The 27358-nt window shown below is 35.3% G+C and overlaps 6 protein-coding genes and 1 long non-coding RNA gene across 8 annotated transcripts; 4 read left to right on the forward strand and 3 right to left on the reverse strand.

The window, feature by feature from the left end:
- Positions 1-291: 291 nt before the first annotated feature.
- LOC124441029 (heat shock protein HSP 90-beta-like) lies at positions 292-4280 on the forward strand. The gene is made up of 7 exons (XM_046991451.1): positions 292-527; positions 1307-1513; positions 1592-1885; positions 1959-2136; positions 2233-3134; positions 3218-3611; positions 3963-4280. Exons 1-7 carry the CDS (start codon positions 372-374, stop codon positions 4040-4042), a joined length of 2211 nt encoding a protein of 736 aa, XP_046847407.1. The 5' UTR covers positions 292-371; the 3' UTR covers positions 4043-4280.
- Positions 4281-4560: 280 nt separating this feature from the next.
- Positions 4561-5403, reverse strand: LOC124441734 (uridine diphosphate glucose pyrophosphatase NUDT14-like). The gene is made up of 3 exons (XM_046992200.1): positions 5317-5403; positions 5112-5220; positions 4561-5030 (listed from the first exon to the last, which is right to left on the reverse strand). The coding sequence occupies exons 1-3, from the start codon at positions 5401-5403 to the stop codon at positions 4561-4563; spliced, it is 666 nt and encodes a 221-aa protein (XP_046848156.1).
- A 549-nt stretch (positions 5404-5952) lies between these two features.
- Positions 5953-10954, reverse strand: LOC124441034 (UDP-N-acetylglucosamine 1-carboxyvinyltransferase-like). The gene is made up of 7 exons (XM_046991466.1): positions 10168-10954; positions 8273-9971; positions 7739-8053; positions 7359-7621; positions 6905-7259; positions 6610-6825; positions 5953-6251 (listed from the first exon to the last, which is right to left on the reverse strand). The coding sequence occupies exons 1-2, from the start codon at positions 10910-10912 to the stop codon at positions 9364-9366; spliced, it is 1353 nt and encodes a 450-aa protein (XP_046847422.1). The 5' UTR covers positions 10913-10954; the 3' UTR covers positions 5953-6251; positions 6610-6825; positions 6905-7259; positions 7359-7621; positions 7739-8053; positions 8273-9363.
- Positions 6223-8498, reverse strand: LOC124441735 (UDP-N-acetylglucosamine 1-carboxyvinyltransferase-like). The gene is made up of 7 exons (XM_046992201.1): positions 8273-8498; positions 7988-8053; positions 7739-7943; positions 7359-7582; positions 7026-7259; positions 6610-6825; positions 6223-6251 (listed from the first exon to the last, which is right to left on the reverse strand). Exons 1-7 carry the CDS (start codon positions 8496-8498, stop codon positions 6223-6225), a joined length of 1200 nt encoding a protein of 399 aa, XP_046848157.1.
- Positions 10955-12445: 1491 nt separating the features above from the next.
- Positions 12446-22918, forward strand: LOC124441736. Its single transcript, XM_046992202.1, has 8 exons — positions 12446-14105; positions 14241-14284; positions 14535-14618; positions 14701-15414; positions 16105-16182; positions 21626-21698; positions 21856-21977; positions 22055-22918. The coding sequence occupies exons 1-8, from the start codon at positions 14063-14065 to the stop codon at positions 22757-22759; spliced, it is 1863 nt and encodes a 620-aa protein (XP_046848158.1). The 5' UTR covers positions 12446-14062; the 3' UTR covers positions 22760-22918.
- Positions 18962-20228, forward strand: LOC124441039. Its single transcript, XR_006946853.1, has 2 exons — positions 18962-19152; positions 19277-20228. It is a non-coding gene; the product is annotated as an uncharacterized LOC124441039 (long non-coding RNA).
- LOC124441036 (mitochondrial import inner membrane translocase subunit TIM50-like) lies at positions 22779-27340 on the forward strand. Of its 2 annotated transcripts, none has more exons than XM_046991469.1 (11): positions 22779-23242; positions 23757-23785; positions 23858-23879; positions 24316-24374; positions 24438-24557; positions 24725-24832; positions 24941-25039; positions 25124-25280; positions 26607-26809; positions 27118-27154; positions 27224-27340. In XM_046991469.1, the coding sequence occupies exons 1-10, from the start codon at positions 22912-22914 to the stop codon at positions 27136-27138; spliced, it is 1149 nt and encodes a 382-aa protein (XP_046847425.1). In that variant the 5' UTR covers positions 22779-22911; the 3' UTR covers positions 27139-27154; positions 27224-27340. The 2 variants fall into 2 exon arrangements, with proteins under 2 accessions (XP_046847425.1, XP_046847426.1); XM_046991470.1 differs by having other exon boundaries at positions 27118-27140.
- The last annotated feature ends 18 nt before the right edge of the window (positions 27341-27358 follow it).

The raw sequence follows: 27358 nt of genomic DNA on the forward strand, positions 1-27358 counted from the left end.
GACGAAATTACTGGTAAAGTGCGTTTTCGATTTCATTTTCAAATTACCATTACCTCCTGATGATCTTTTCTTTTTTAAGACAAACGTTTTTTTCTGTCTATTCTCTCGTTCTCAGAATCACTGCTCAAAATGGTTAAAAATTCGTGGGAAAACTGACCGACTTAGCCAATCATCGCTTCCCTAGCTTCGAACCAATCACGGCAAGCCACACCAAAATTTTAAACCAATCATAAACCTTGATATACAGCAAAGTCACGATGAGTATATTCAACATGCGTCTCCTTTAGGCATTCTTTTCAGCGCACGTTGTCATTGTCGTAAGCGATTTTTATTGCATTCGAGCGATATTATATCAGTATTCTACCTTCAAAATGAGCGAAGCAGAGATGAAAACGATGGAAGAAGATGGGGAAGTGGAAACTTTTGCCTTTCAAGCAGAAATTGCCCAATTGATGAGCTTGATTATTAACACCTTTTACTCAAACAAGGAAATTTTCCTCCGTGAACTTATTTCCAACTCGTCGGATGTAAGTTGTGCACTGAATCAAATTTGTCAACTTTTTATGCTATCTAAGTGCGTTAAATTTGATTTTTGTGAACGACTGCTTTTAAACTTGTCAACTTTCGTTTGACAAAGCATAACACTAATGTATTATCTTGATTTATACTTTAAAAAGGGGGGAAATCATCAAAATGTGGCATGTTATTTAACGCCATGTTTGTTCATAAATTAATCGCTTTTCTCTTGAAATATCAAAACGAAAGTGCAAGGATTTGTTTCTTTTCCAAACTTACGTTGTAGAGCATTGTTTTTTGTTATATTTAGGCGTTTGTTTAACCTTTTTGCTGGTACCTAAATTAAGTGCATTTCATTAGCTAGTATAAGGCGATCTATTTTGACTCGATGTTGAAAATAGAAGCGTTTTTTTATTGGATATTTTTAACGCCTTGTAAAGTGAAGGCATAATGTTATAAACTTTCAAAAGCAAAATCATCCGTAGTGAGAAACCGTGAAGCTTCACAAAGGACCACGTGTTGGGTCGTATGATGCGTTGTCGTTGAATTAATGTTCCGGATTAAGTCATGACAAATTTTCTTCACTTTCTAACGTTTTGTTTCATGTGAAAGTTATTTTTGAAAATAAAAGCCATTGGTTCAGAACTTGGCTGAATTTTTGGTTTGTACTATCCATTAAGAAGGCCTAAAATTCGTGGGAACATTAAGGGACTACCATTTTTGTCTAGTGGTTGAATGTAGATTGGTAATGTCATTGTATTTTGTTCTTAAAGCTATTTCATTTGCAAAGGCCCTAGATAAGATCCGTTATGAAAGTCTGACTGATGCAAGTAAATTGGATAGTTGTAAAGACTTAAAGATTGAGATCATTCCTAACAAAGATGACAACACCTTAACAATTATTGACACTGGAATTGGAATGACCAAAGCAGATCTTGTGAACAACTTGGGTACTATTGCCAAGTCTGGTACAAAAGCATTCATGGAAGCATTACAGGTTAATGGAAAGCATTTTGAAAGTTGCATGTCTGCTTTTTAATTGCTCAATTTTTACTAACTGATCATTTTTTGACAGTCCGGTGCTGACATTTCCATGATTGGTCAGTTTGGTGTTGGTTTCTATTCTGCTTACCTGGTTGCAGATAAAGTTGTCGTGCACACAAAGAACAATGATGACGAGCAGTATGTTTGGGAGTCATCTGCTGGTGGCTCTTTCACTGTTGCTCATGACAATTCAGAGCTGTATGGTCGTGGTACAAAGATTGTACTTCACATGAAAGAAGATCAGTTGGAATATTTGGATGACAAGAAAGTGAAAGATGTTGTGAAGAAGCACAGCCAGTTCATTGGATATCCAATCATTTTGAAGGTACTTTGATGATTATGTGTTGCAAGAAAATACTTTGTGCATAATTAATGTTGTTTTTTCATGGTATGTTAAGGTTCAAAAAGAACGTGAAAAGGAGGTTAGTGATGACGAGGATGAAGATGACGACAAGAAGGAAGGAGAAGATGAGGATGAAAAAAAGGAAAATGGGGAAGCTGAAGAAGATGGAGGAGATGAAGAAGAAAAAGATAAAGCAAAAATAGAAGATATAAGTGAGGATGGTGAGAAAGAAGGTATGATGAATAAACTTGTGTCACAGTATATTTTTTTCATTTTTGTTAAACAAAAAAGGAGAATTTGGTATATCATTATGCATTATGTTTTAAAAGATGAAACAAAAAAGAAGAAGAAGATAAAAGAGAAATACATTGATGAAGAGGAATTAAACAAGACAAAGCCATTATGGATGAGAAATCCAAGTGACATCACAAGTGAACAGTATGCTGAGTTCTACAAAAGCCTGACAAATGACTGGGAAGAACATTTAGCTGTCAAGCATTTCTCTGTTGAAGGTCAACTTGAGTTCCGTGCCATTCTTTTTGTTCCAAAGCGTGCACCGTTTGATCTGTTTGAGAATCGCAAGAAGAGGAATAACATCAAGCTGTATGTTCGGCGTGTCTTCATTATGGATACTTGTGATGACCTGATTCCAGAGTATCTCAACTTTGTGAAAGGTGTCGTTGATTCAGAAGATCTTCCTCTTAACATTTCTCGTGAAACATTGCAGCAAAGCAAGATCTTGAAGGTCATCCGTAAGAATCTTGTTAAGAAGTGCATGGAATTATTCAACGAAGTTGCTGAAGACAAGGATAACTACAAGACCTTTTATGAACAATTCTCAAAGAACCTAAAATTGGGCATCCATGAAGACAGTACCAATCGTGCAAAGCTTGCAGATCTACTCCGCTACCACTCCTCCAACAGTGATGAGATGACTTCTTTGAAAGAATATGTATCTCGCATGAAAGAAGCCCAAAAAGATATCTACTATATAACTGGAGAGTCAAAAGATCAAGTTGCCCATTCCTCATTTGTTGAACGTGTTTTGAAACAAGGCTTTGAAGTCCTCTACATGACTGAGCCTATTGATGAGTATTCCATTCAACAGTTGAAGGAGTATGATGGCAAGAAACTGGTTAGTGTCACAAAGGAAGGTCTTGAGCTCCCTGAAGATGAAGAGGAAAAGAAAAAGCGTGAAGAGCAGAAAGCTGCTTTTGAAGACCTTTGCAAGGTAAATAACAAATTTATGGAAGGTGTATGAATTGAACTTATATCTTTTATTAATGGCAGTTTACTTTTTGGTTTTGATGTTAGCTCGTCAAGGAAATACTTGACAAAAAAGTGGAAAAGGTTGTACTGTCCACCCGTCTTGTGTCATCGCCATGTTGTATTGTTACCAGTCAATATGGATGGTCTGCAAATATGGAACGTATCATGAAAGCCCAAGCCTTGCGCGACTCAAGCACCATGGGATACATGGCTGCAAAGAAACATCTTGAAATCAACCCAGATCATTCAATTATCAAGGCATTGAAAAATAAAGTTTCTGAAGATAAGAATGACAAATCAGTGAAGGATCTTGTTCACTTGTTATTTGAAACATCGTTGTTATCTTCTGGCTTCTCACTTGATGAACCTCAAGTTCACTCTGCTCGTATATACAGAATGATCAACCTTGGTTTAGGAATTGATGAGGATATAGTTGAAGGTAATTATTTACCTCACATTGATCTGAAAGTTGGGGGTTTCAACTTTTAACTGTGAATTTAACTTGCTTTTGAAAAATGCTTTTAATATTTGTTAGTATTAACTTATCTGATCATTTTTTATATTTTTTCTGTTTTTAATATTCATTAATATTAACCTATCTGATCTAAGTTTGAAGATCTGATTAAAAATATTTGAATTTCTTTGAAAAGTAAATTAAATTTGAATATTTCCATTGGTGTTGGAAATTTTTACTAAATCATGTTGAAATCCACAATAAATATAATTGTGTTTCTGATTCCTCCAGTTTACTAAAGAGATTAACTGGTAAATATTTTATTTTTTATCTCAGATGATGCAAATGAGGAAGACATGCCTCCTCTGGAAGAAGGGGGAGACGAAGATGCTAGCAAAATGGAAGAAGTCGATTAAACTGTTTAAAAACGCTTGTAAACCAAACAATTTTAGTTCTGCTTGACATTATTTAATAAAGCTTCCACTATTGACTTGTTTCTAAGCATAAATAGGTTGCAATTATAAATTACCTGTAGAAATAGTTGATTTGTGTAACTTGTGTTGCTGGAGTACTCTTGTTTTGCTTTAGTTTATCATGCTCTCTGCTATATTATTGACTTTGATTTTGTGCTATGATTAAATGTGAAGAAAAATATTTCTTATCACTGTGATGAGTGTTAATTTAAAGGTTTGAAATCTTTCTTGTATTGAGGTGGGATAAAAAGCTATCAGGAACATGCATTGGTTGTCTCATTAAGAAATTAGGCATGTTAATGTATTTGTACTTGCATATCCCAGATACATGGTAAGGTGAGGGCACCAACCAAATTTGTTAAAAATTATTTGAGCACATAGAGACAAAATGTGTTCCATTATTTCAATTTTTTATTTCAACAATTGAAGTGTCATTCACATGTTCACTGTAAATCATTAAATTAATGAGATTGTTTTTCATGTAAGTACCAAAAGAAAGCAGCCATGAGTGATGGTGGTTTAGGCAAACTTTCATTGTACAAAAACTCTAAAACTTTATCCTGAGGTAGATAAAATACTTCGATCCTTTCTCCTTCACTTCTGTTCCCTCCACCTTCGCTTACTTTCATGTCATCAGTTACTTCAACATAGTACAAGGTCTGCAATGACCCAGCAAACCCAATGGATCCCCAAACAGAGTAGACTCTTTGTATACTGGATTCGGGGACATCATAGCCACACTCCTCAATAATTTCCTCTCTCACAACTGACTGCAATGGGATGTTTTTATCAACAATACCAGCACACAATTCATATGTAACTGCATTGTTTATGTCAGCTCGAAATGTTTGTCTGCTAGAATCTTGTGTAACACTTGATTTATCTGACTCCTCTTTCTCGTTCAGTTTTCTGTTCTGACTCGTGTACACAGCTTGAACAAAGATCAGACTACATATTAGATTATTTACATCTCTGGCCATGGCCAGGGGTTTATCTCAATTCCATACAATACCTGGTCTAAATTGCTTTACCAAAATAAATGATTTCCTGGAGACGTTAAAAATTAACGCTGCAACGCTATCGTGAACACTGATGTAATCCCAATGTCGTTTCATTCCATTCTGTATTGGTAATAACACAAGATAACATGTTAATTTTCATATTTTATCATCAATACTGGATAAAAACATGCCTGTAAGTTTTACATCTTTTAGTACCTGAGTAAACTCAAGTCTCGAAGGTTGCACATATTTCGAGTTTTCGCAAGGTACAATCTTTAAATCTTGTATCACAAGATTATCCATTCTTTGCTCTCTTCATTCTGATTTACTAACAACCTGCGAACGGGTGTATTCTATTTTGTCAAGCTTCTATTCTTCCGCCGCCTCTGCGTAGCGCATTGACTCATCACTCATGAACATATGAGCCAATTAAATGATTTAATTATACAACGCTATATATGAGTTTTTTTAATCTTACTTGGACAATTTAAATTAAACAGAGCTTTGTAAACCAGTTTCATTGTTTTTCTGTTGTTGTTGCATTGTACTTCAAGTCAAGCTTTCTAGTTTAAAATAATTTTTCCTTACTTTCGTAGAAGCACTTCTTTTGAAATTCAACTTAGCGGTTTGCGAAATTGTACCTAATAGTACAGTACACAATATGTCAGTTAAATTTTTGGCCATTTCCCTTTTTTAAAAAGCCCATTTTTTCATGGTCACAAATTATGTTTCCCCCTCAAAAAACGTTTTATGGCACCCCCCGCTCTACGCTCTTTCATTGTCACAAAGGACTGCGAAGATTTTCCTCGCCGCCAACTGGTACTGCGACAAAAAATTACTGCAAAAGGTCTGTCAATTTAGACGCACTTTATTTAATTCAGTACTTTATTTAATTTGCTACAGTAAAAGTCACTACATGTTTTCATTAATGCAATCAACATAAAAATAACTAAATACTCGATGCACAACTAATTACATCATGATTTTGAACCATGACACAATTGCATCTACAGTAATGTAAAGAATAACAAAAGTCAAAAAAAAGTAAAATGAAGTATATAAAATGAAAGTTTTTTGTTGACAATGAGTCGGCAAATTTCATAAATGCTTGACTTGACCATTTCAGTCGATGCGAAGACGAGAAAACTGACCTATAAGAAAAAATATAAAGCTGAGTGGATTTATTCAAAATTTTACCAATTAATGGAAGGCTGATGTTAAAATTTGGCGTATGTTTTCTTCTATTTGGTACATTATTTTTCGAAATAGAAGATTCGATTGTGTATTGTTAATTTAAGGCATTACGTGTTTGTAGATGTAGATCGTCCAGGTTAGTATAGTCCTGCGAAGGACAACCTTAGCGGTAGTCATCTTCAGAGTCAGTCCTTCTCAGGACCATACTAACCTGGACGATCTACATCTACAAACATGTAACGATACTCCCGGGTTCAAACCATTTACTTTATTAATGAATTACATCAATGACAAATAACAACATCAATAAACTACCTTCGGGCCCTCCATGAAATCCATGACGAGGTGGTTTTAAAATTTCCAGTTTAGCACCACATCCATTCAATTTTCCTATCATATCCGGGTAGCCACGCTTGATATGTTCAAAATTTTTGACCACCGTGCTACCTTGAGCAACCAGACCAGCCAGCACAAGTGCGGCTCCCCCGCGCAGATCTGTTGCCTGTACATGATCCCCAGTAAGTGGAGTGCCTAAAATAACAGATGATTTTATAAGATAAGAGAAAGCTCGTTTTCATAATAAATGATACTCTTCATTATGATGGCATACCTGCTTTAACCTGATATTCATGGTCATTAACTCGATAAATTTTGCACCAAGCTTTCTTAAACCATCGATAAATTGAAACGACTGTTCCAGATGTTTTCTTTGATGGTGGAATAAGGCTTACAATGTGTTGGTCGTGCTTGCGTCATGAAGGTGACCCATTGTGGCAAAAGATCTGTGGGAAAGGAAGGATATGGACCTGTTTCGATATCAGCAGGCTCGATGTCGTTGCCTGGCAACGAGACTCTAACACCATTATGCTCACGGGTTATTTTCACTCCTGCCTGATACAAAGGTTTTTCAATTGACTTTAGCATTTTCTCCTGCATTTCTTCTTTTACTTTCAACAGAATGGAGCCTAAATATGCATGATTAATGTCTGTGTTAAATTTATCACGTTTTCACAGACATACGCTCATGACATTTAAATACCTTTGATATCTAAAATACATCATACCTTTATTCATAGCTGCAGCGATGGCGTAAGTTCCAAATTCAATACGATCAGGCATTACTTCATGTCTTACACCACGAAGAGAATTGCGCCCTCGCACTATTATAACATTCCACGTTGATATGTATTCACTTATATCAAACTCTGTGATTCTTTCCTGAATTAAGACATTCTCTTTGATAATGATCTTAGCACCCATTTTTTCAGCATCTCTGCTAGATCCAACACTTCAGGTTCAATGGCTGCATGCCTGATAACTGTTTCGCCTATGTACATGGAAAGTTTTCAATAAATTTTTTTGATCTTTTCTCCTTTTAACTTGGCATAGCCTACTTTTGCCAATATGAATATATTGCAGTTTATAGACTAAATGTATTACAAACCTTTCACTAAGACTAGCCGCCATCATAACCGTTTGGGTTGCACCAACTGAACTTTTAGGAAAAGTTATTGTCGCTGGTTTCAGGCCATGCGTCGCCTTCATCAATACCTTGTTTGTGGTTTCTTCAACGAGTTCGGCACCCATTTCTTTCATGGCTTCAATGTGAAAATCGACAGGTCGTCCATCATTTTGAAGTGAGCAACCACCTGGTTTATAAACAAGAGCTTCTCTTTTCTTGCTAAGAGTGGACCCAACACGAGAAAAGATGCACGAGTTTTATCTCCAGCATTTTCAGATGGTCGATCTGACAAATTCCCTAAATGTAAATTTATAATTATGGCATACAGAAAAATGGCTACAAACCGACATCAAACTAAAATCGTAGTCACTTGTAACGTTCCCTAAATACAATTTCAAAAAATTTAGGCAAACTCTACTGTAGATATTTAATTTTTTGTAGTGTTGTAGCTAATTGTTTGTGCTGGAAAACGACACTCAAAATTCTGCTATTTTTGTACTTTTCGACAGTATATACCTGCTTGAATCTCTAACTTATCGCTTGAAGAATTTACCGAAACTTGGTAACTTTGTAACGTTTTGATCATTTCTTCTTTGTCGCTTATCTCAGGCACATTTGTCAAAACAACTTTTTCTTCGGTCAAAAGACAAGCTGCCATTTCTGGGAGTACGGCATTTTTCGACCCAGAAATTTTTATTTCTCCTTTAAGAGGACGTTTTCCAGTAATCATAACTTCGGCCATTATTGCAACAAAATTTTTCAAATCTGCCAAGTATGTCTCTTGTGTTTACTTCTCTCAAAATTTTCGCTCGATTTTAGTGGTATGATAGTGTGTGGAAAATGTTCGTGCTTTTATAGGCAAATACAGGCAAGGGATTTTCTAATTTGGGAAAAATTGTAATGTCAATTAGGGATTTTTTTGGTTTCTGTTCCCGAGTGTGAGTCAGGAAAAAAATCGCCAAGCAAGCAATGAATTAATTTTTTGTGTAATCGCGCCAAATTGACACTGACATCATCTCATTACAATAAGGGGATTTTTTACACATTAGTAATAATATTATTCTAGTTGTGATGAATTTAAAACTTTTCTTAGATTGGAGCATGGCTAGATTGAGTCTTTTATTTTCTTTCTTAACAAATCCGAATGCAAGTAAAACAGGATAAAGATCGCCATCTCCGACGCTGCCGCCGTGGAGTAAACAACAAAATCTATAATTTATTCTCGCTGAGATAAATTACGACATATTTTACTGATGCGGGTTTTCCCATTTGTTTATACTTCATTATTCAAATTTTGCAAAAACAGACATGATTTTGATGAAATAACTAGTTAACAGAATTTATGTGCTTGATAGATTGTAACAATCAAGGATATAAATTTTACTATAATGTTAATACTAGTTTTATGGAATTCAGCCATACTACATTGCAATAAAATTTATTAACAACAAATTTATGACATAGTTCAGAGAAAATGATTGTTCGAAGTAAATTCATATCTTTCAAAATGGGCATGTAGTTACTTCTTTACAATTATTAGAAGTGAAAATAACAAGAATTAATTATGATAGTTGATAAACATTAACGTTCTAATGAACAAAGGAAAATTAAGCGCTACCATGGAAGCCAGAGCGCGGTTTAGACTTGTCCTCATCCACACCAGCTCCAAATTGACGAATTTTCTCCATCACTTTTTCATAACCTCGTTCAAGGTGTTGGAATTCTAGTATCATCGTTGGACCATCAGCTGCTAGGGCTGCCAACGCAAGCGCTGCTCCGGCTCTGAGATCAGTTGCTCTCAAGTCTGTACGTCTTTTTAACTTTCCAACTCCAAAAATTTTAAATTCTTGTGTTGGCAACTGCTGGATGTTTGCACCCATATTCTTCAGATCTTTCACATGCTTGAAGCGATCTTTGAAGACATTATCTTTGACAGTGGAAGAACCATTAGCCAATGTCATGAGAGTTACCCATTGGGGTATGAGATCGGTTGGAAATCCAGGATAAGGCTCGGCTGTAACGTTTACCGGGTTGATCATTCGAGAAGGTTGAACCTGTAAACCATTCTGTGTCCATTTACATTTCACTCCAGCAAGATCAAGTTTTTCGATTATATTTTTCATGATTTTCATTCCAGCAGCTGTTTCCATCGTCAAAAGCATTGAATGACTGGTAACTGCAGCAGCAATCGCCCAAGTCCCTGCTTCAATTCGATCTGAAAGAAGAAGAAAACTTGTCATTGAATATTTGAAGAGAATATTTTTATGTTATAACTTTGTGATTTGTTTTGTTATAGGCTAACGTACGAATATCTTATCATAAGAAAAAACGCCGAAAAGCGTCAAATTAGATTTCAGCGTTGAGCAAAAAGAAACAGCCTACAGATACAGAAAAAAATATGTCTTTCTTACCTGGAATCACTTCAAACTCGCAACCATTTAATAGTTTGCCTCCACTTCCTTGTATTGTGATCATCTTTCCAGTTTCGTCAACAACTATACTCCCATTCATATTCATCTTCTCCAACATATCTATTAGTGCTCTAACCTCCGGCTCCATTGCTGCATTGAGAATTTCAGTCGTTCCCTCAGCAAGACAAGCTGCCATCACAATGTTTTGGGTAGCACCAACGGAAATATTTTGTAGCTCAATCCTTGCACCCTTCAATCCTTGACGCGCGGTTAAATGTACGAAATTATCTTGCGACACTAAAGTTGCTCCCATTTTCTTCAATGCTTCTACGTGATAGTTGATTGGACGGCCTTGAGAACCACCAATATTATCTCCGCCTGGGAGACCCACTTTTGTGTCTTTAAAACGAGCTATGAGTGGACCTAGGACAGTGAAAGATGCTCTTATTAGAGAACGTTCACTATTTGATGGCATATGCATGCATCTTCCCGCAGCCCGAAGTTTCATTACGTGAGAACTGTGGTCAAAGTTTACAGTAACCCCGTATGATTCTAAATGTGACTTCATGACATGAACATCGCTGATAACAGGAACATTTTTTAAAGTGATCTCTTCATCAGTCAAAATACTAGCAGCCATTAAAGGAAGAGCTGCATTCTTAGCGCCCGAAATCTTAATGCTGTTAGCAGGATTTCTTGCTTTTGGAGTAATCATAACTTTTTTGCTAACGCTAATCTGAGCCATGATATTTTTCAAATTTAACTCGGAAGTATATCTTATTTTCAGTGAGTTGGGTAAAACTGTAAAGCTTGGGCTTATATACTGGTGGATTTTATTTTTAGCGGCCAAAATGATCTAATGTTTTTGCAAATTTGGATAGTTACTCAATTTTTTGAAACGTAATTATTTTAGGGCTCTTTTATGAGTCAGGAAAATTTTAGCTGGCGTTGTAACATTCTTACAAAACCACCAGCCGTCATCATGGCGTAATATCTTGAAATCTTAACATTACGCATGTTTCTATTTTAGTAGCATGCAAATTATACTGCGACAGGTGTACACATTTTGTCTTCGATGAAGGAGGAAGATTACAACTTTGTGACAAAGTCATTTAGTTTCTGAACTTTAGAGTAAATTTAGATATCTTTTGGAAAAAGATTGTTTTTGCTGCAAATATATCATTTTATAAACACTATGAATGGTTTGTGTTGTTTTTATTGCTTTGTTAAGAAATTTCTAGCGAGAAAGAATATTGCATAAATTATTGATTACTTCATTGCAATAAGTAGGGGAAGTCCAATATGAGAATTCCACATGCTTGAACTTGTTCGATTTTGGACAGGAAGCGAACAATAAATTTGAAATCGTCAATCTATTTTGTCAAATTTCTTTTCCAAGAGTTTAAGTAGAAAATATGATGCGTAGGTGTTTGACGACGCATTGAATTTGGTATTTTTCAAAATTCTAGAAATAAATGTTTCAATCTTATTTGTATAATTTGAAGTCTGGTGAAGTCGGGTAGATATTTTAACGGATGTGATTGATATTGTTTTAGTATGAAGCAGCCTTTGTTTAACAACAATATCAAAGGATAAAATAAATGCTACTAGTATATGTTTCTTGTCGTTTGGAATGACATAATGTCATATTGCTGTCTTCCTATGGGAAAAGCCCGCCTACTTTAGTTTTGACGACAATTTAGCAACACATGTGGACAAGAACTTCTACCTAGAAGTAAATGCTGTTTATTGAAGTACACTGATTTTGCTTGTCTTATTTTTGAATGTATTAAAAATCTATTTTTTTCTTGTAACAAGGAAAAATCTAGATCTTGTAACAAATCTGACATATAAGCATCAAGGCATTTAGAAAATACAATCTTGTTGGCAGACTTTCATGATTTTAGCTCACGATGAGTCAATGATGTGATAGAAATTACTTGTTAATGGTTATGTTTTGCTAAAATCAACGCTAAACATATTACTTTGCGAATTAGTTCACGCCTCAAATGATAATTAAAAGATTGTATATTTAAAATATTCTCATGTCATCATTCTCAATGCTCCGCCTACCGTAAATGGTACGGGGTTTACCGAACAGCTGGCGATGGAAACCGGAAAGTTCAGCAAATTTTTGAATTACAATAAAGCAAATTTTACTTCATACATTTTAGGAATCACCCTTCTTAAAAATTGCAAACTCATGGACATTTTTCTATCATGATGACACATTGATTTTATACAAAGTTTGCCTGTGTTATGCAAAACAAGCAGTTCTGAAACCTTGCACGTGACTGTGTGGGAAAATTCATGACCAAACCTTAACAAATGCGTTTCGTTTCAGTTTATTGTTAGTAGGTCACAGTATACATGTCTGTAAATTTGTTATCGATGGAATAAATGTTTTCTAAAATGTTAAAATCACATCGCCGAGCACGTTGTCACTTTTAGGTATATGACGGCACTTCATCGGTCAAGATTATACGTTTTTGGTTGAATAAATACTAAGTAATTGAGGACTTTGAGACGACGCGTGAGGTCGTACTTCGTAGTAGCCTTGACTTGCAAACAAACTAAAATGTACCCATATTATGAGGGAAAACGATCGTTCCTTTTGTGAGTGAAGAAATTTTTGAAATGCATTATTGCCTGATTCCTGTGGTATTTTCAAAATTCTAGAAATAAATGTTTCAATCTTATTTGTATAATTTGAAGTCTGGTGAAGTCGGGTAGATATTTTAACGGATATGATTGATATTATTTAGTATGAAGCAGCCTTTGTTTAACAACAATATCAAAGGATAAAATAAATGATACTAGTATATGTTTCTTGTCGTTTGGAATGACATAATGTCATATTGCTGTCTTCCTATGGGAAAAGCCCGCCTACTTTAGTTTTGACGACGATTTAGCAACACATGTGGACAAGAACTTCTACCTAGAAGTAAATGCTGTTTATTGAAGTACACTGATTTTGCTTGTCTTATTTTTGAATGTATTAAAATCTATTTTTTTCTTGTAACAAGGAAAAATCTAGATCTTGTAACAAATCTGACATATAAGCATCAAGGCATTTAGAAAATACAATCTTGTTGGCTTACTTTCATGATTTCATGATTTTAGCTCACGATGAGTCAATGATGTGATAGAAATTACTTGTTAATGGTTATGTTTTGCTAAAATCAACGCTAAACATATTACTTTGCGAATTAGTTCACGCCTCAAATGATAATTAAAAGATTGTATATTTAAAATATTCTCATGTCATCATTCTCAATGCTCCGCCTACCGTAAACGGGTACGGGGCTTACCGAACAGCTGGCGGTGGAAACCGGAAAGCTCAGCAACTTTAAATTACAATAAAGCAAATTTTACTTCATAAATTTTAGGAATCACCCTTCTTAAAAATTGCAAACTTATGGACATTTTTCTATCATGATGACACATTGATTTTATACGAAGTTTGCCTGTGTTGTGCAAAACAAGCAGTTCTGAAACCTTGCAAGTGACTGCGTGGGAAAATTCATGACCAAACCTTAACAAATGCGTTTCGTTTCTGTTTATTGTTAGTAGGTCACAGTATACATGTCTGTAAATTTGTTATCGATGGAATAAAATGTTTTCTAAAATGTCAAAATCACATCGCCGAGCACGTTGTCTCTTTTAGGTACATGACGGCACTTCATCGGTCAAGATTATACGTTTTTGGTTGAATAAATACTAAGTAATTGAGGACTTTGAGACGACGCGTGAGGTCGTACTTCGTAGTAGCCTTGACTTGCAAACAAACTAAAATGTACCCATATTATGAGGGAAAACGATCGTTCCTTTTTGTGAGTGAAGAAATTTTTGAAATGCATTATTGCCTGATTCCTGTGCATTAATACAGAGAGAAATGAACGAAAACATCGTTGATTTTCTCGGCGGATGTCTTGGAGGTAAAATAACTAGTTTTGTGGTCCGCTCTTGATGTCTTTGTGTTTGCCATGACATCGAAAAAGTAGAATGAAGATGTACATAAAATGTGTCCAAATATTTACAAATTTTAATTGTTTGTATCTTGATACGCACAGGTATTGCCGGTACGGTTGCAGGACATCCTTTTGATACTGTGAAAGTTAGTATTTCAATCATATTCATTGAGCAATAATTGTTTTACTACTTAATCCTAGCTCATTGTTTGTAATTTTCTGTTATGTCTTTCATGAAATTCGTTTCACGACGTATGTTAAATAAAGCGTATGTTCAACACGATCTATGTATTAATACAAGCCCTTATGTGCAAGCAATGTAATTTCGACAATATTTAGTAAGAATTGCGTACGCATCATTTTGGTGGCTTTACAATCTAAATTATATTTTTGTAGGTCCGACTTCAAATGCAGCGATATGGCGGTCAAGTTTATCGTGGTGTTTTTCAGTCCATTTTTGAAATTGCCAAATCAGAATCAGTAAGTGTATTTTTTCATTGATACAACTGACTCTGGTCGATTTAATTGAGCATATGTTGTTCTCCTCTAAATCCATGTTCAGGTCGCAGGTTTGTTCAAAGGAATGGCATCTCCCCTTGCAGGGCAAGCTTTAATAAATGGTTGTGTATTTGGTGCCTATAGTGAGTCTTATCGACGTCTTCAAAATTTTTCATATCCAGTGTTTTGGGCAGGGTGTGTGGCAGGGATAGTGCAGGGTATCATTACTGCACCACTGGAGTTAGCAAAGATCCGTGTGCAATTACAAGGCAAAGGTGTCAATCCAAGTAAAATGACTCTTGCTGAAAGACAGAATATGAAATATTCAGGGTCAATTGATTGTTTATGGAAAATACTTAGAACAGAAGGTATTCATTCTTTCTTTAAAGGAACGTGTGTTACTTTGGTCCGTGAAATCCCTGCAACTGGTGTTTATTTTTTTACATATGATGAATTGTGTAAAGTAGGACCTCGGACAGAGACTAGGAATGAAACAAAGCCTGTTACTATTATATTTGCTGGGGGTATAGCTGGTATTCTTTCATGGGTTGTAACTTATCCTTGTGATGTGATCAAATCAAGATTTCAGGGTGACATGAAAGGTCTTTACACTAGTAGCATAGATTGTGCTATAAAGAGCTACCATGCTGAAGGCTGGCATATGTTTTTTCAAGGCATCAACACAACCATAATACGAGCCTTTCCATCAAATGCAGCCACCTTTGGTGCAGTTGTGCTGTTTGCAAGATTTGTGTATGGAGAGGATAATGATATGTGGTGATATGATAGAATTTTTGTTGTTTTTCAATGTAAACAAAGACATATTAGCTGATGTGGCAATAAGTGGTGTATAACCAACTCGTTACATTTAGTCCCTGCAACGTTAATTTCAGAACAAATTTTATGGTTTTTACAATGAACAAACATAGAATTATTTACATGGCTGGAGTACGTAACTATGTCACAAGTGGCAAACATTTTTTTATAATCTATTGTTTTCAAAATGAGTGAATGAAGAAAAACTTGCATAGAATGACGAAATAATTTGTCTGTGTATGTTACTGCTTCTAATTACTGTAAAACCTACAGAAGGTTAACTTCAGCTCAACATCATTTGATCGAATGAAGTCAGCCATCAAAAGAACTCTGCCCATGCCATAGAGAGTTGAAGGTGTCCCATTCTCCAAGTGCTCAGTAATTGCTTTTCTCCTAGTGTCTACATGTTGCAAGTTGCTTAGTTGGCTCGAATTTTTACTTCTGCAATGCAAATTTTTCAGCGAAATTATTATTCATTTGTCAAAAATTTATAATATTCATTGTTTTTCCAATTTTCCTAGATTGAGCACAAAAACATTTGCAAAACAGGAGGAAATGTGCTAGCCACTATTTGTTGTTGGGTTTTGCACAGCTTAGGCAGCTTTTTGAATAAATACCATTATTAATTTTGTTAGAACGTAGTTATTTTTAGAATAAGTCAACAGAGAAATTTTGCTACGTTAAGTTTGAAAAAGAAGTGGTTATATTTGGCATTGAGAAATGTCATGTGGTAAGTTTCCAGGGGCGGATCTGGGTCATGCACTGACCGTGCCAAAATTTACGAATTTTCTTCTGTTCAGATCATGGATATCGGGATACGAACAGTTTATCTCATGTTTAAGTTTTGATTTTTATGTTTTTGCTGTCATCATTGTCATCCGTTTTCTTTTCTGAATCATTATCGATTGAACAATCACTGCATTTTCTTTACGTAAAGAAATGTCTTTGTTCTTTCATGTTTACCATTACATTTCGTAACATGAATGATGATTGAACCATGGCTGAGTTATAAAGCAAAGTTGATGGTTCTCACAAAAAGACTATAATTCACGCATTTTCATACATTTTCTCACTTTTTCACATAAAGACTATAATTCACGCATTTGCATACATTTTCTCACTTTTTCACTGAGAAAAGAAAAGAAAATTTCTTTTGTTTTCTCCAAGCCTCCGGAGAAAAGGCATTGCTTCCTATTACTAACCAATGTCGTTAGTTAACTTAAAGCCAGGCTTAATCCTTTTGTCTTTCTCTGCATATAGTTTCATGCAATCAATGAATTTGATCTCTTTTTCTTATGGTTTCAACAAAATTGACGACAAAACAAATGAACTAATAAATTAATTCGTGTGATATATGAAAGTTATCAAAATAAAAACTACGGTCTTTCACTTCGATAAACCTATTTGACAGAACTATTCGTCTGCTGAAGGCTCTCCGTGAAAGTCAAAGACAGCCTTTAAGAATTACAAGTACCTGCTGCAAAATTCACCTTGAAACCAGATGATTCAAATATTTGTGCAGTTTAGAATAGCAAAAGACTTAGAGAACAACGAAGGCTGTGATGCGAGTAATACCACAAGGACTCTTATCAATGGAAAGGACGAGCAACTGAAGACATGACACATGACACGGCCAACAAACTACTAAGATATTTTACCTATGTTTGAATGCACCAGATTAAATACAGAAACATCTTTGAACATATAAAGATAGTCTACAATCGATGAATTAACATGTATAACCAATTGTGATGGGCATTCGCGATACAGCATATTCAAAGCATCGTTAAGAATCCTATGTGTTCAAAGGAATGATCAATTTCGTTGGTTTCTTGGTATTTCTATGTTTCGATCTTCGACCACAAAGTTGTTGTCAAGATCCAGGTATATAATGAAGTGAGAACACGGAACTGCCAAAATTTTCCCACTATTCTCGACATCAATTATTGGACCTCTATCAATACATGTCAAGAAACTATTTTAATTTTGCATTTATCGTTATCATTCACATAAGGTGGTGATTTTGTATATTGCCTATTTCTAACAACTGGCCAATGTTAGAATTAGCAATTTCAATCCTTTAATCTTTGTAACCAAAGGATATAATATGGTAGATAACTTGTATGTCTCCTGAAAGCGCGATCTCCATAATTGCTTGCCATGGTATTAATTGAACAATTGTTGTTGCAGTTTAGTAGACATGTCGGGCTCACTGACAGTGAAAGAACAAGAACTCTAACAGGGGTATGTGCTTATAATTTTTTGTTTCCATCAAACAAATAACTTCTTCAGTTTTTTTCATACAAGGGACGATGTGATGCTTTTTCATGTCATAATCTTAACTTGTTTATAGATGTTTCGTTTATATGAGGAGGATGCTGATGAGAAGACGAGGAAGATGCAGATGAAGAGACGAGGAGTTTAAATAAATTACCTCAAATATATATTATAGAATATACAAGATATTGCAACATGCGGGCAGAATGTTGCAAAATCTTTAAAGTCGATGGTCTTTATAAACCTTCGTACCTTACCGTAATAAATAAACAACCTTTTGGATGAAATCGAATAGAGTCGAGAAGAGAATATATTGTAATTGTATGGACACTCTTTAATTATCGTGTTTTTATCTAGGCATTTTTGAATTATATCGCAAGTAATAAATCGTTTGACAATGTTACAGAACACTGCATGTGTTATAACATTGAGGGATGTTACAACACAATGCACGGTTCAAACGATGAGTTTTCCGCGAGTTTAATAATCCTCAAAGAGTTTTTACTTAACATACATGGTCAATCATGTACAGTCATGGATATCAATGTTTTGGCATGATAGAACTATTACAACGTATAAGCACGATCTCTATAATCGCTTGCTATGATTTTAATTCATCAATTGGTGTTGCATTTATGTAGACATGTCGTGCTTATGGACAGTAGAAGAGAACCCTAACAGTGGTATGTGCTTTTTTTAGATGCAAGGGACGAAGATCAAGAAGAAGACAGAGGGTATGCTATTTTTTCCTGTCATAATGTTAACGTGTTTCGTTTAGATGAGGAGGATGCTGATGAAGAGACGAGGAGGATGCTGATGGAGGGACGAGGAGGATGCTGATGGAGCGACGAGGAGAATGCTGATGGAAGGACAAGGAAGATGCTGATGGAGGGACGAGGAGGATGTTGATGGAGGGACGAGGAGGATGTTGATGGAGCGACGAGGATGTTGATGGAGCGACGAGGAGGATGCTGATGGAGGGACGAGGATATGATGGAGGACGAGGGATGTTGATGAAGGACGAGGAGGATGACGAGGATGAAGGAGATAATGATGAACAAAGATAACAACAAAGATGAACGAGAATAATGGATGGAACAAAGAATCTGAAACAAGATCTAATGATGGACGACGAAGATGTTGATCGCACTGATCGACAACAAGAAGACAAAGATAATAACGACGACGGATGATAACGAAGATGATGGAGCGAAAAGAATGGAATTGGGAAGATGTTGATGGAGCGACGAGGAGGATGTTGATGGAGGGACGAGGAAGATGTTGATGGAGCGACGAGGATGTTGATGGAGCGACGAGGATGCTGATGGAGGGACGAGGAAGATGCTGATGGAGGGACGAGGAGGATGCTGATGGAGGGACGAGAGGATGCTGATGGAGCGACGAGGAGGACAAACAAAATAAGGTATAAATATTAGTTTTTATTTGTTCCACTGACTTTTAGCTTAGTGACTTAAGTCTTTTTTCAGGTTCTTTTGGATAGATGTTAATCAAATTATTATTTTCGACGTTTATTTTCGATTTTTCAGAGCTAGCAAACGATTTTTAAGAAATCTTGGATTTTGAAAGAGCAAAGATGTTTTACAAACACAGATACGCTATTGTATTTGGCGTATTCTTTTACTATAACTTAGAGAGTTCCCTCGCTCTCTAATTTAGAAAAGAATTCTGTGGTAAAGTATTTCAAAGTAGGCTTCTGCCACCTATTTTGGAATAGTGTTGTACAAATTTCCATTAAGTAATGATTTTATAATGATAATGTTGCTTTGAAAAGCGTAAATGCCGTGACAAATAAAAACACCCATCGGTAGTTTTCAAAGAACTGTCAATATAAGATATGCATATGTATTTAATTGAACATGGCCACCATGTCACCATGCAAGTGTCAGCCTTCGATAATTGTGTCTCGAAAAACGCTTTTCAATGCAATATGAAAATTTGTCATCACAACGCGTACAAAATCGCTGTTTTGTAATAATAAATTTTGATGTTTGGGGCTGTCTTCACTTAACCGAAGCTAAAGAGTGTTTGCATTTGACGTAAAGAGGCCATGTTAGTAGAGTATATCAAAGTGCCGATGCTCAACAGAGCATAGAATTAGCAGAAATTCTATTCACTATATGGGATTTTCTTCCTACTGATGAAAACATTCTAGAGGAAGAAACAATGAGGTGCTAAATGATTTTTGCATCAGCTGGCAATCCATTTAGGATTTTTCACAGTATTTTTTTAAGTGCACGAACATTTATATAAAACGTACAAAATGATACACTGCGCAACAAATATAAAATTGAATGTCGCAGTTTTGCCCTCTATGGTTGTTAAACCTAAAGTCATGGACGAGCAGGAACAATATGTTACTTTGTCCTACAACGTATATTCTTATGAAATTCTTTTTTTCTCATATTCTGGTACATTTAATGGGGAATGAAATATATTTTAAAATATACATTGTATGAAAGATTATACAAGTTGACAGAATATTGAAGCTTGCTACAAGGTCAAATCCATTTACGAATAATTTAATAAATAGGTGTTATAATTCGAAGAGAAGGTTCAATCGACAAAGATGTGAAATCGTGATGCTACTTGTTAATTTCACTGTTCATTTACTTCATTGCCTCTTGACAATTCTTCGTCTGTAATTTTTGCATCCATAACCTCTCCATACACATCTGTTTCCAATTCTTCTGTTTTTTTTAAAGCACGAAAGGCATTAACAGAGTTCAGTGCAAGAAATGGATGCTTTCTTACACGAACATCTATTTTTTGAGCAACCAGCAGTGCATATACGTACAATTGTAAATATTTAGCACATCGATTGGTGCACAACTACCATCTATTAGATAGATTCTATCCAATCGATGGAGATAGACTTCTTTTTGTCTATTTTCCATCCATGGTTGGACAGATTTGGCGGGGCACAGTAGCGATTTCCATTTTGCTGCTTGGTAATTCGCAGGTTTGATGTGTTTCTCCAGACAATCTTTATTAGGAGGCAAGTTGTACCTTGCCATGTTAATGCCAATGCCAGGCATTGAGTGGTAAATCTTACATCTTACTTCCTCCACACTCTTGTAAAGTTCTTTAATGCTTACAATGGTTTTTAATCTATAATATTTATATTTGTGCTTTACTAAGTGTTCTAAAAGGATAAAATCTAAAACATTAATTTTTGAGCCTCGTTTCCATGTCGCTCAGATTTTCAATCCAAATGCCTCAAATAAAACGTAATTTACACGATGTTGCCGTGCTAGGATTTTGTGGGACTTTCGATATGTTGTAAAGGGATATCAAATATACCAAAATCAGTTGGAATTTCTTTTGTGGAAATTTGTTCAAGGTTAGAGTGTTTTTGGTCGTAGATTGACTGGACTAAAGTTCCTGAAGAGCTTTGACAGCTTGGGCATCGTTTAAGAGAAGCTTACAACTGAACACTGTGCTATGTCCATAAATCAAACTGGTTGTGTCAGAGCGTACCAATAAGAACAACTGAATACTAATTATTTTTCAAATTATTTTAAAGAAACCTAGTAATGAGACCAGGTTTTCTTAAAGAGTAGTGTTTATTTTTAAATTGCCTGGACTTTATAAGATTCATGTACTCGCCTGTAAAAGCATGGAATCCAGTTAAAGCCTTACATCAATTAAAATATTTGCATTTAGGTAACTGCTCGCACTTACCGATTTCTCATTATTAGTTATTTGTTGACAAAGTCAGTGTACGCTTTTATAGCTTACGAAAACAATTTTTTTCTAATCTATTAATCCCTACGCATTCTTCGAAAAGTTACAAATCATTGTTGTTTTGGCCTTTCTCGTATATAGACAATGGACATAAAATATGAACAGGTATCTATATGGAATTTATGACATAGGAAAGACAATTTATCGAAAGAACAACCGAAATTATGGCAATGTCACTTGATTTTTTGGCCGGATCAATCGGAGGTAGAATTTGTTTATAAAGTTTTTTCATAGCCACACGAGGCTATGAAACACAAACAGTTTCGGCGTGAACAGTTGTAAAATAACTGTATTTTCGAAAAACAGTTTTTTCATTTATAGAAAGGCAGCATGTGGAACACTGTTATTTTGAACTTTTTAGGTGTTTCTGGTGTCGTAGTTGGTCATCCCTTCGACACTGTGAAGGTCAGATTACAAACTCATCCTGGTAGCAGTTACTCTGGAATGATGAATTATTTTTTCAAAATAATAAGAGAAGAGTCGGTAGGAATATTCTTTCTCAAGATAATGTACAATGTTGAGATATTGCTATCTGGCAGACATCTTATATTCTCTTGTAGATATTTGGTTTATACAAAGGACTACCTCCTCCTTTAGCTGGTTCAGCAGCAGTAAATGCCATAACATTTGGTGTTCAGGGAATAGTATATCGAAAATTAGAACCTGGTCGGTTTAGCATGTTTTTGTCAGGCATCATTGCAGGTACTGTACAATCTATGGTTGTATGTCCAATTGACCTTGTCAAAACTCGGATGCAACTTCAAGGACAAGGGAAAAAATATGGACACTTGCTGCATTCTGGTGGAGACAAAACTCTATACTACAATAATTCTTGGGATTGTTTGAGAAAGATTTACAAGATAGAAGGTTTTAGAAATATTTATCGCGGCTTGTTTGCAACTGTTGCAAGAGAAGCACCCTCATTTGGAGTGTACTTTTTTTCTTATGAAGAACTGCGTTTTCAAATGGCAAACTCACAGGAAGATATACATAATCTTGGAGCGTTTTATTTATTCATTGCTGGTGGAATTGCCGGTTCGCTGTCTTGGGTATTCAGCTATCCACTTGATGTAGTTAAGACACGCATTCAAGCAGACAACACAGGCAAATACAAAGGAATGATTGACTGTTTTAGGCAGACTTACTCTTCTAATGGGCTTAAAGTGTTCTTTCGAGGACTTGACACAGCAATTGTGCGTGGTTTTTATGTAAATGCAGCTACATTGGCTACTTTCACAATAACTAAGAGGAATCTTCAATGTTAAAGATTATTGTAATGATATAGCATTCATTGATAATGTCATTGAACGGTCATAAATAAGTTAAGATTAGTTAAAATGGGGAGGGGAAAAAGTAAATATTTGTGAAAAGTCAGATCAAATTATAACATAATTATAACATAACGGTATTTTACCGGATGGGAATCAGTCGAATCAGTCTTCTGGATGGACTTTCGAACAAGATGGCCGTCAAGGGCGGTATATTTCTTCAACTCAGAACCTGTCTTTGTCGCTATTCTAATTTTAAACTCAGAAAAACGTATTCATCGTCGCGTCAATTTAGTGCAGGGTCTTCTCAGTGTCGTATAGTTAGTCGAACAACATTTTTACAACGATTTCTAGCTGGGTACATGCCCATTGCAAAATACTATGTAAAAAGCAAGGAGAGAAAAGGACCGTCTTTAAAAACATGGTTTTCTGTTGGAGCAGGAGTGATTGCCTGTGGTGCTGGTATTATTGTTTATCTCGGTAAGTTGTTTTGCTTATCATTTTGGTTTACAGTACCGGGAAAACGATTATTGACTACCATGTAGTGATGAAAGTTATACTCGGGCCTCGGCCAATTTTCTGGCAAGCACAAGGCAAACATAGACAATCTCATAGACAGACGTCTTTGACTTAGTATAGCTTACCCCTAATTTGCAGACCCAAGGTCTCAGGTGTGCAATTTTGAGAAAAATAGGCATTTATACACGTAAAACGTTTAGTCTCGCGTGTGCAGTTTACAAACTCACTAGTTAGAAGCTTGTCTCCTTTCCCTTTTCTTTGTTCATTTTATCTGCCCCAGTGTACACCCATTACAGTGTATTCTGACACATGCTATATTTTTTGCTTTTCTCAACAACTGATAGTGCTTTGCAAACTTCAGTTGTTCAGCTGCTGCTGAGATGCCGGTGTTTCAACCTAACTCCGGTACATTGGTGCACAGCACTACCAACTGTACTAGTTGACTGTCTTCTTATGTGAGGCTTTTTATCCATAGGTTGGCCAGATACTGGTATTGATGGAAAAGTAAGCTTTTGATATGAGTTTGGATATGCCTTTTGAGAAAATATCACCAAATATGATTTGTTTTTCTTTTAGAAAGTAGTTGCTTATGCTAATGGTAAGATAATGAATATTTTTTTCTATACTATTTTGCATCACATACTATTCATGCAATTTGTTGAGTTTGTCTATTCTTCTTCATTTATGTTTATTAAATATTCCACTCTTCTTCAAGTAAAGTAATCATCTATCTCATTACTTTTTATGTTAGTTAATTAAATAAGTCAATGAAATATTACATAATTATTACTATTTATGAAAGTTAATAAAATACAATGACACAACTTGAGCTCATGCTGTAACAGAGAGCTGTTCAAAATTTATAATTTTAAGGCTATTTATAACACCTCTATTCCAAGTGGCAAACACAACCAAATGGACAACAAGCCACATTTTAATGAGCCTTTGTCCTCAATAAATGAAACCTTTTTTACTTCATGTAACTAAGTTGACTGAGGTAATGGAGGAATTATTTGAGAATATTTTCTTCACAGAACCAATACCTCTGTCATATTTCTATCGTGCAAAGGACAAAATAAAAGAAACATGGGAAGTATGTCATTGAATCATTTGAAGGTTTCTATGAGCAACTTTATCATCATTTTCTTATTTCTAGATATTTTCGGAGCCATCCAGTGAGTTACTTCTTCCTGAACCACTTACAGAACCATATTATCAACCACCGTACACATTGGTCCTTGAAATGACAGATGTTCTTATACACCCTGAGTATGATGTATGTATATCACTGTACATTATAATGCTTATCGTAACCCTATCAACATGTAGGTAAACATCCTGAATAGGAAGTGTGTACATCACAGAACATTTAAATGCCTATCGTTCAAATAATTATTTTGATGATAAAGTTGTTCAAGACATTCTTATTTTTGTTGTAAATAGCGTCGAAGTGGTTGGAGGTTTCGTAAAAGACCTGGTGTTGATGAATTTCTCTCACAATGCAAGACACCACTCTTTGAAATTGTTGTTTATACACACGAAAATGGATTTGTAAGTTGTTTTTTAACCACCTTCTTTTTTTGTCATTTGATTTTTGCTGTTTAACCACCTTCACTTTTTGTCATTTGACTTTCGTTCATATTCATGATGTCTTGTCAGGGAGCGATGCCAATATTAGAAGGACTGGATCCTAATGGATTTATAACATATCGTCTGTTTCGCGATGCAACGAAGTACACGAATGGCACTCATGTTAAGGTGAAGTCTGAATTTAAATTCACTTTTGTACTAATGGAAATGCCATGGCGTGATGTCATAATACATACCCCATCTTCACTCTAGGATCTCGGTAGCTTGAATCGTAACTTGTCCAAGGTCATCATGATTGATTGTGATGCTAAGGCAACGATAGGATATGAAAGAAACAGCATCATCTTAAAGAAATGGGAGGGTGATCCCAATGATAGAACATTAATGGATTTGGTTCCACTTTTACTTGGTATGATATAGGGAGAGTGATTTTCTATCCTGAGGAGCTTTCTTTTGGGGGATTTATCTATAAAGTTGTTAATGAAGATAATGTTGTCCATAGAGGTGTTATCTATAGAGATGTTGTCTATAGAGATGTTGTCCATAGAGATGTTGTCTATAGAGATGTTGTCTATAGAGATGTTGTCCATAGAGATGTTGTCTAGAGATGTTGTCCATAGAGATGTTGTCTATAGAGATGTTGTCTATACAGATGTTGTCCATAGAGATGTTGTCTATAGAGATGTTGTCTATAGAGATGTTGTCTATAGAGATGTTGTCTATAGAGATGTTGTCTATAGAGATGTTGTCAGATGTTGTCTATAGAGATGTTGTCTATAGAGATGTTGTCTATAGAGATGTTGTATATAGAGTCCATAGAGATGTTGTCCATAGAGATGTTGTCTATAGAGAGAGATGTTGTCTATAGAGATGTTGTCCATAGAGATGTTGTATAGAGATGTTGTCTATAGAGATGTTGTCTATAGAGATGTTGTCTATAGATGTTGTCCATGAGATGATAGTGTTGTCTATAGATGAGATGTCTATAGAGATGTTGTCTATAGATGTTGTCATGAGATGTTGTCTATAGAGATGTTGTCTATAGATGTTGTCTATAGAGATGAGAGATGTTGTCTATAGAGATGTTGTCTATAGAGATGTTGTCTATAGAGATGATGTTGTCTATAGAGATGTTGTGAGATGTTGTCCATAGAGATGTTGTCCATAGAGATGTTGTCTATAGAGATGTTGTCTATAGAGATGTTGTCTATGAGATGTTGTCTAGAGATGTTGTCTATAGAGATGTTGTCTATAGATGTTGTCCATAGAGATGTTGTCCATAGAGATGTTGTCATAGAGATGTTGTCTATAGATGTTGTCTATAGAGATGTTGTCTATAGATGAGATGTTGTCTATAGAGATGTTGAGATGTTGTCCATAGAGATGTTGTCCATAGAGATGTTGTCTAGAGATGTTGTCTATAGAGATGTTGTCTATAGAGATGTTGTCTATAGAGATGTTGTCTATAGAGATGTTGTCTAGAGATGTTGTCTATAGAGATGTTGTCTATAGAGATGTTGTCTATAGAGATGTTGTCTAGAGATGTTGTCTGTAGAGATGTTGTCTATAGAGATGTTGTCCATAGAGATGTTGTCTATAGAGATGTTGTCTATAGAGATGTTGTCTAGAGATGTTGTCTAGATGTTGTCTATAGAGATGTTGTCTATAGAGATGTTGTTGACAGAAATGTTGTCAATAGAAGTGTTTTTAATCGAGATATTCTTAATATTGATAGCTATTGCAACATCAAACGTAGAAGATATTCGTTCTGTGTTGGATTATTATCGTGATGAAGATGACGTCATTTCTGCATTTAAACGAAATCAAGCCAAGTTACGTGAGCAACAAGAATTGTTAAATCAAAGGCAGAAAGAGCAAGGTGCTCAGTGGGGTGGTTTATTCAGCCGAAGGCTGTTTGGTGGATCATCCAATTCACAGGTATTTTACATAAAATGAAGAAATGTATAAATTGTTTGTCAACATACAGTTGTTTCCTACAGTACAAACATATCAAAAATTTACTATTCAAGTACTTCACATAAAATAAAGAAACTTGTGAGCTTTTTTGCAACATACACCAGTCTATTATAGACAGATAAACGATCTACAATTTAGATAATTTATGTTTTATCTTTAATTGAAATATTCATAAGACAGTAGAAATTATACCATAGAGATGTCTACTAGATTGACAAACAAGCTATTTAGTATCGTATTATTGTACATATTTTTGTTTTTTGGGGCAGAGTACAAAAGAAGAGACGTGAAGGTACAACTGCGAAGGTAGCATTGACATAATCATTTGACGGCGAGATATCAAATATCTTTATAAATGGATCTTGTTCACTTTAGTGTAACATCCTTGTGAGTGGTAACCAGTGAAAAAGTTAAGACGGAATAATGAAAATCATCTGAAAACTTAGCTTGCTATGTAAAGCATGAGGCGCTGATTAAAAATAATTTCCTGTATTTTTCTGATGAAACAGC

The sequence above is a fragment of the Xenia sp. Carnegie-2017 genome, unplaced genomic scaffold (genome assembly GCF_021976095.1).
Source record: "Xenia sp. Carnegie-2017 unplaced genomic scaffold, XeniaSp_v1 HiC_scaffold_20, whole genome shotgun sequence".
Lineage (NCBI taxonomy): Eukaryota > Metazoa > Cnidaria > Anthozoa > Malacalcyonacea > Xeniidae > Xenia > Xenia sp. Carnegie-2017.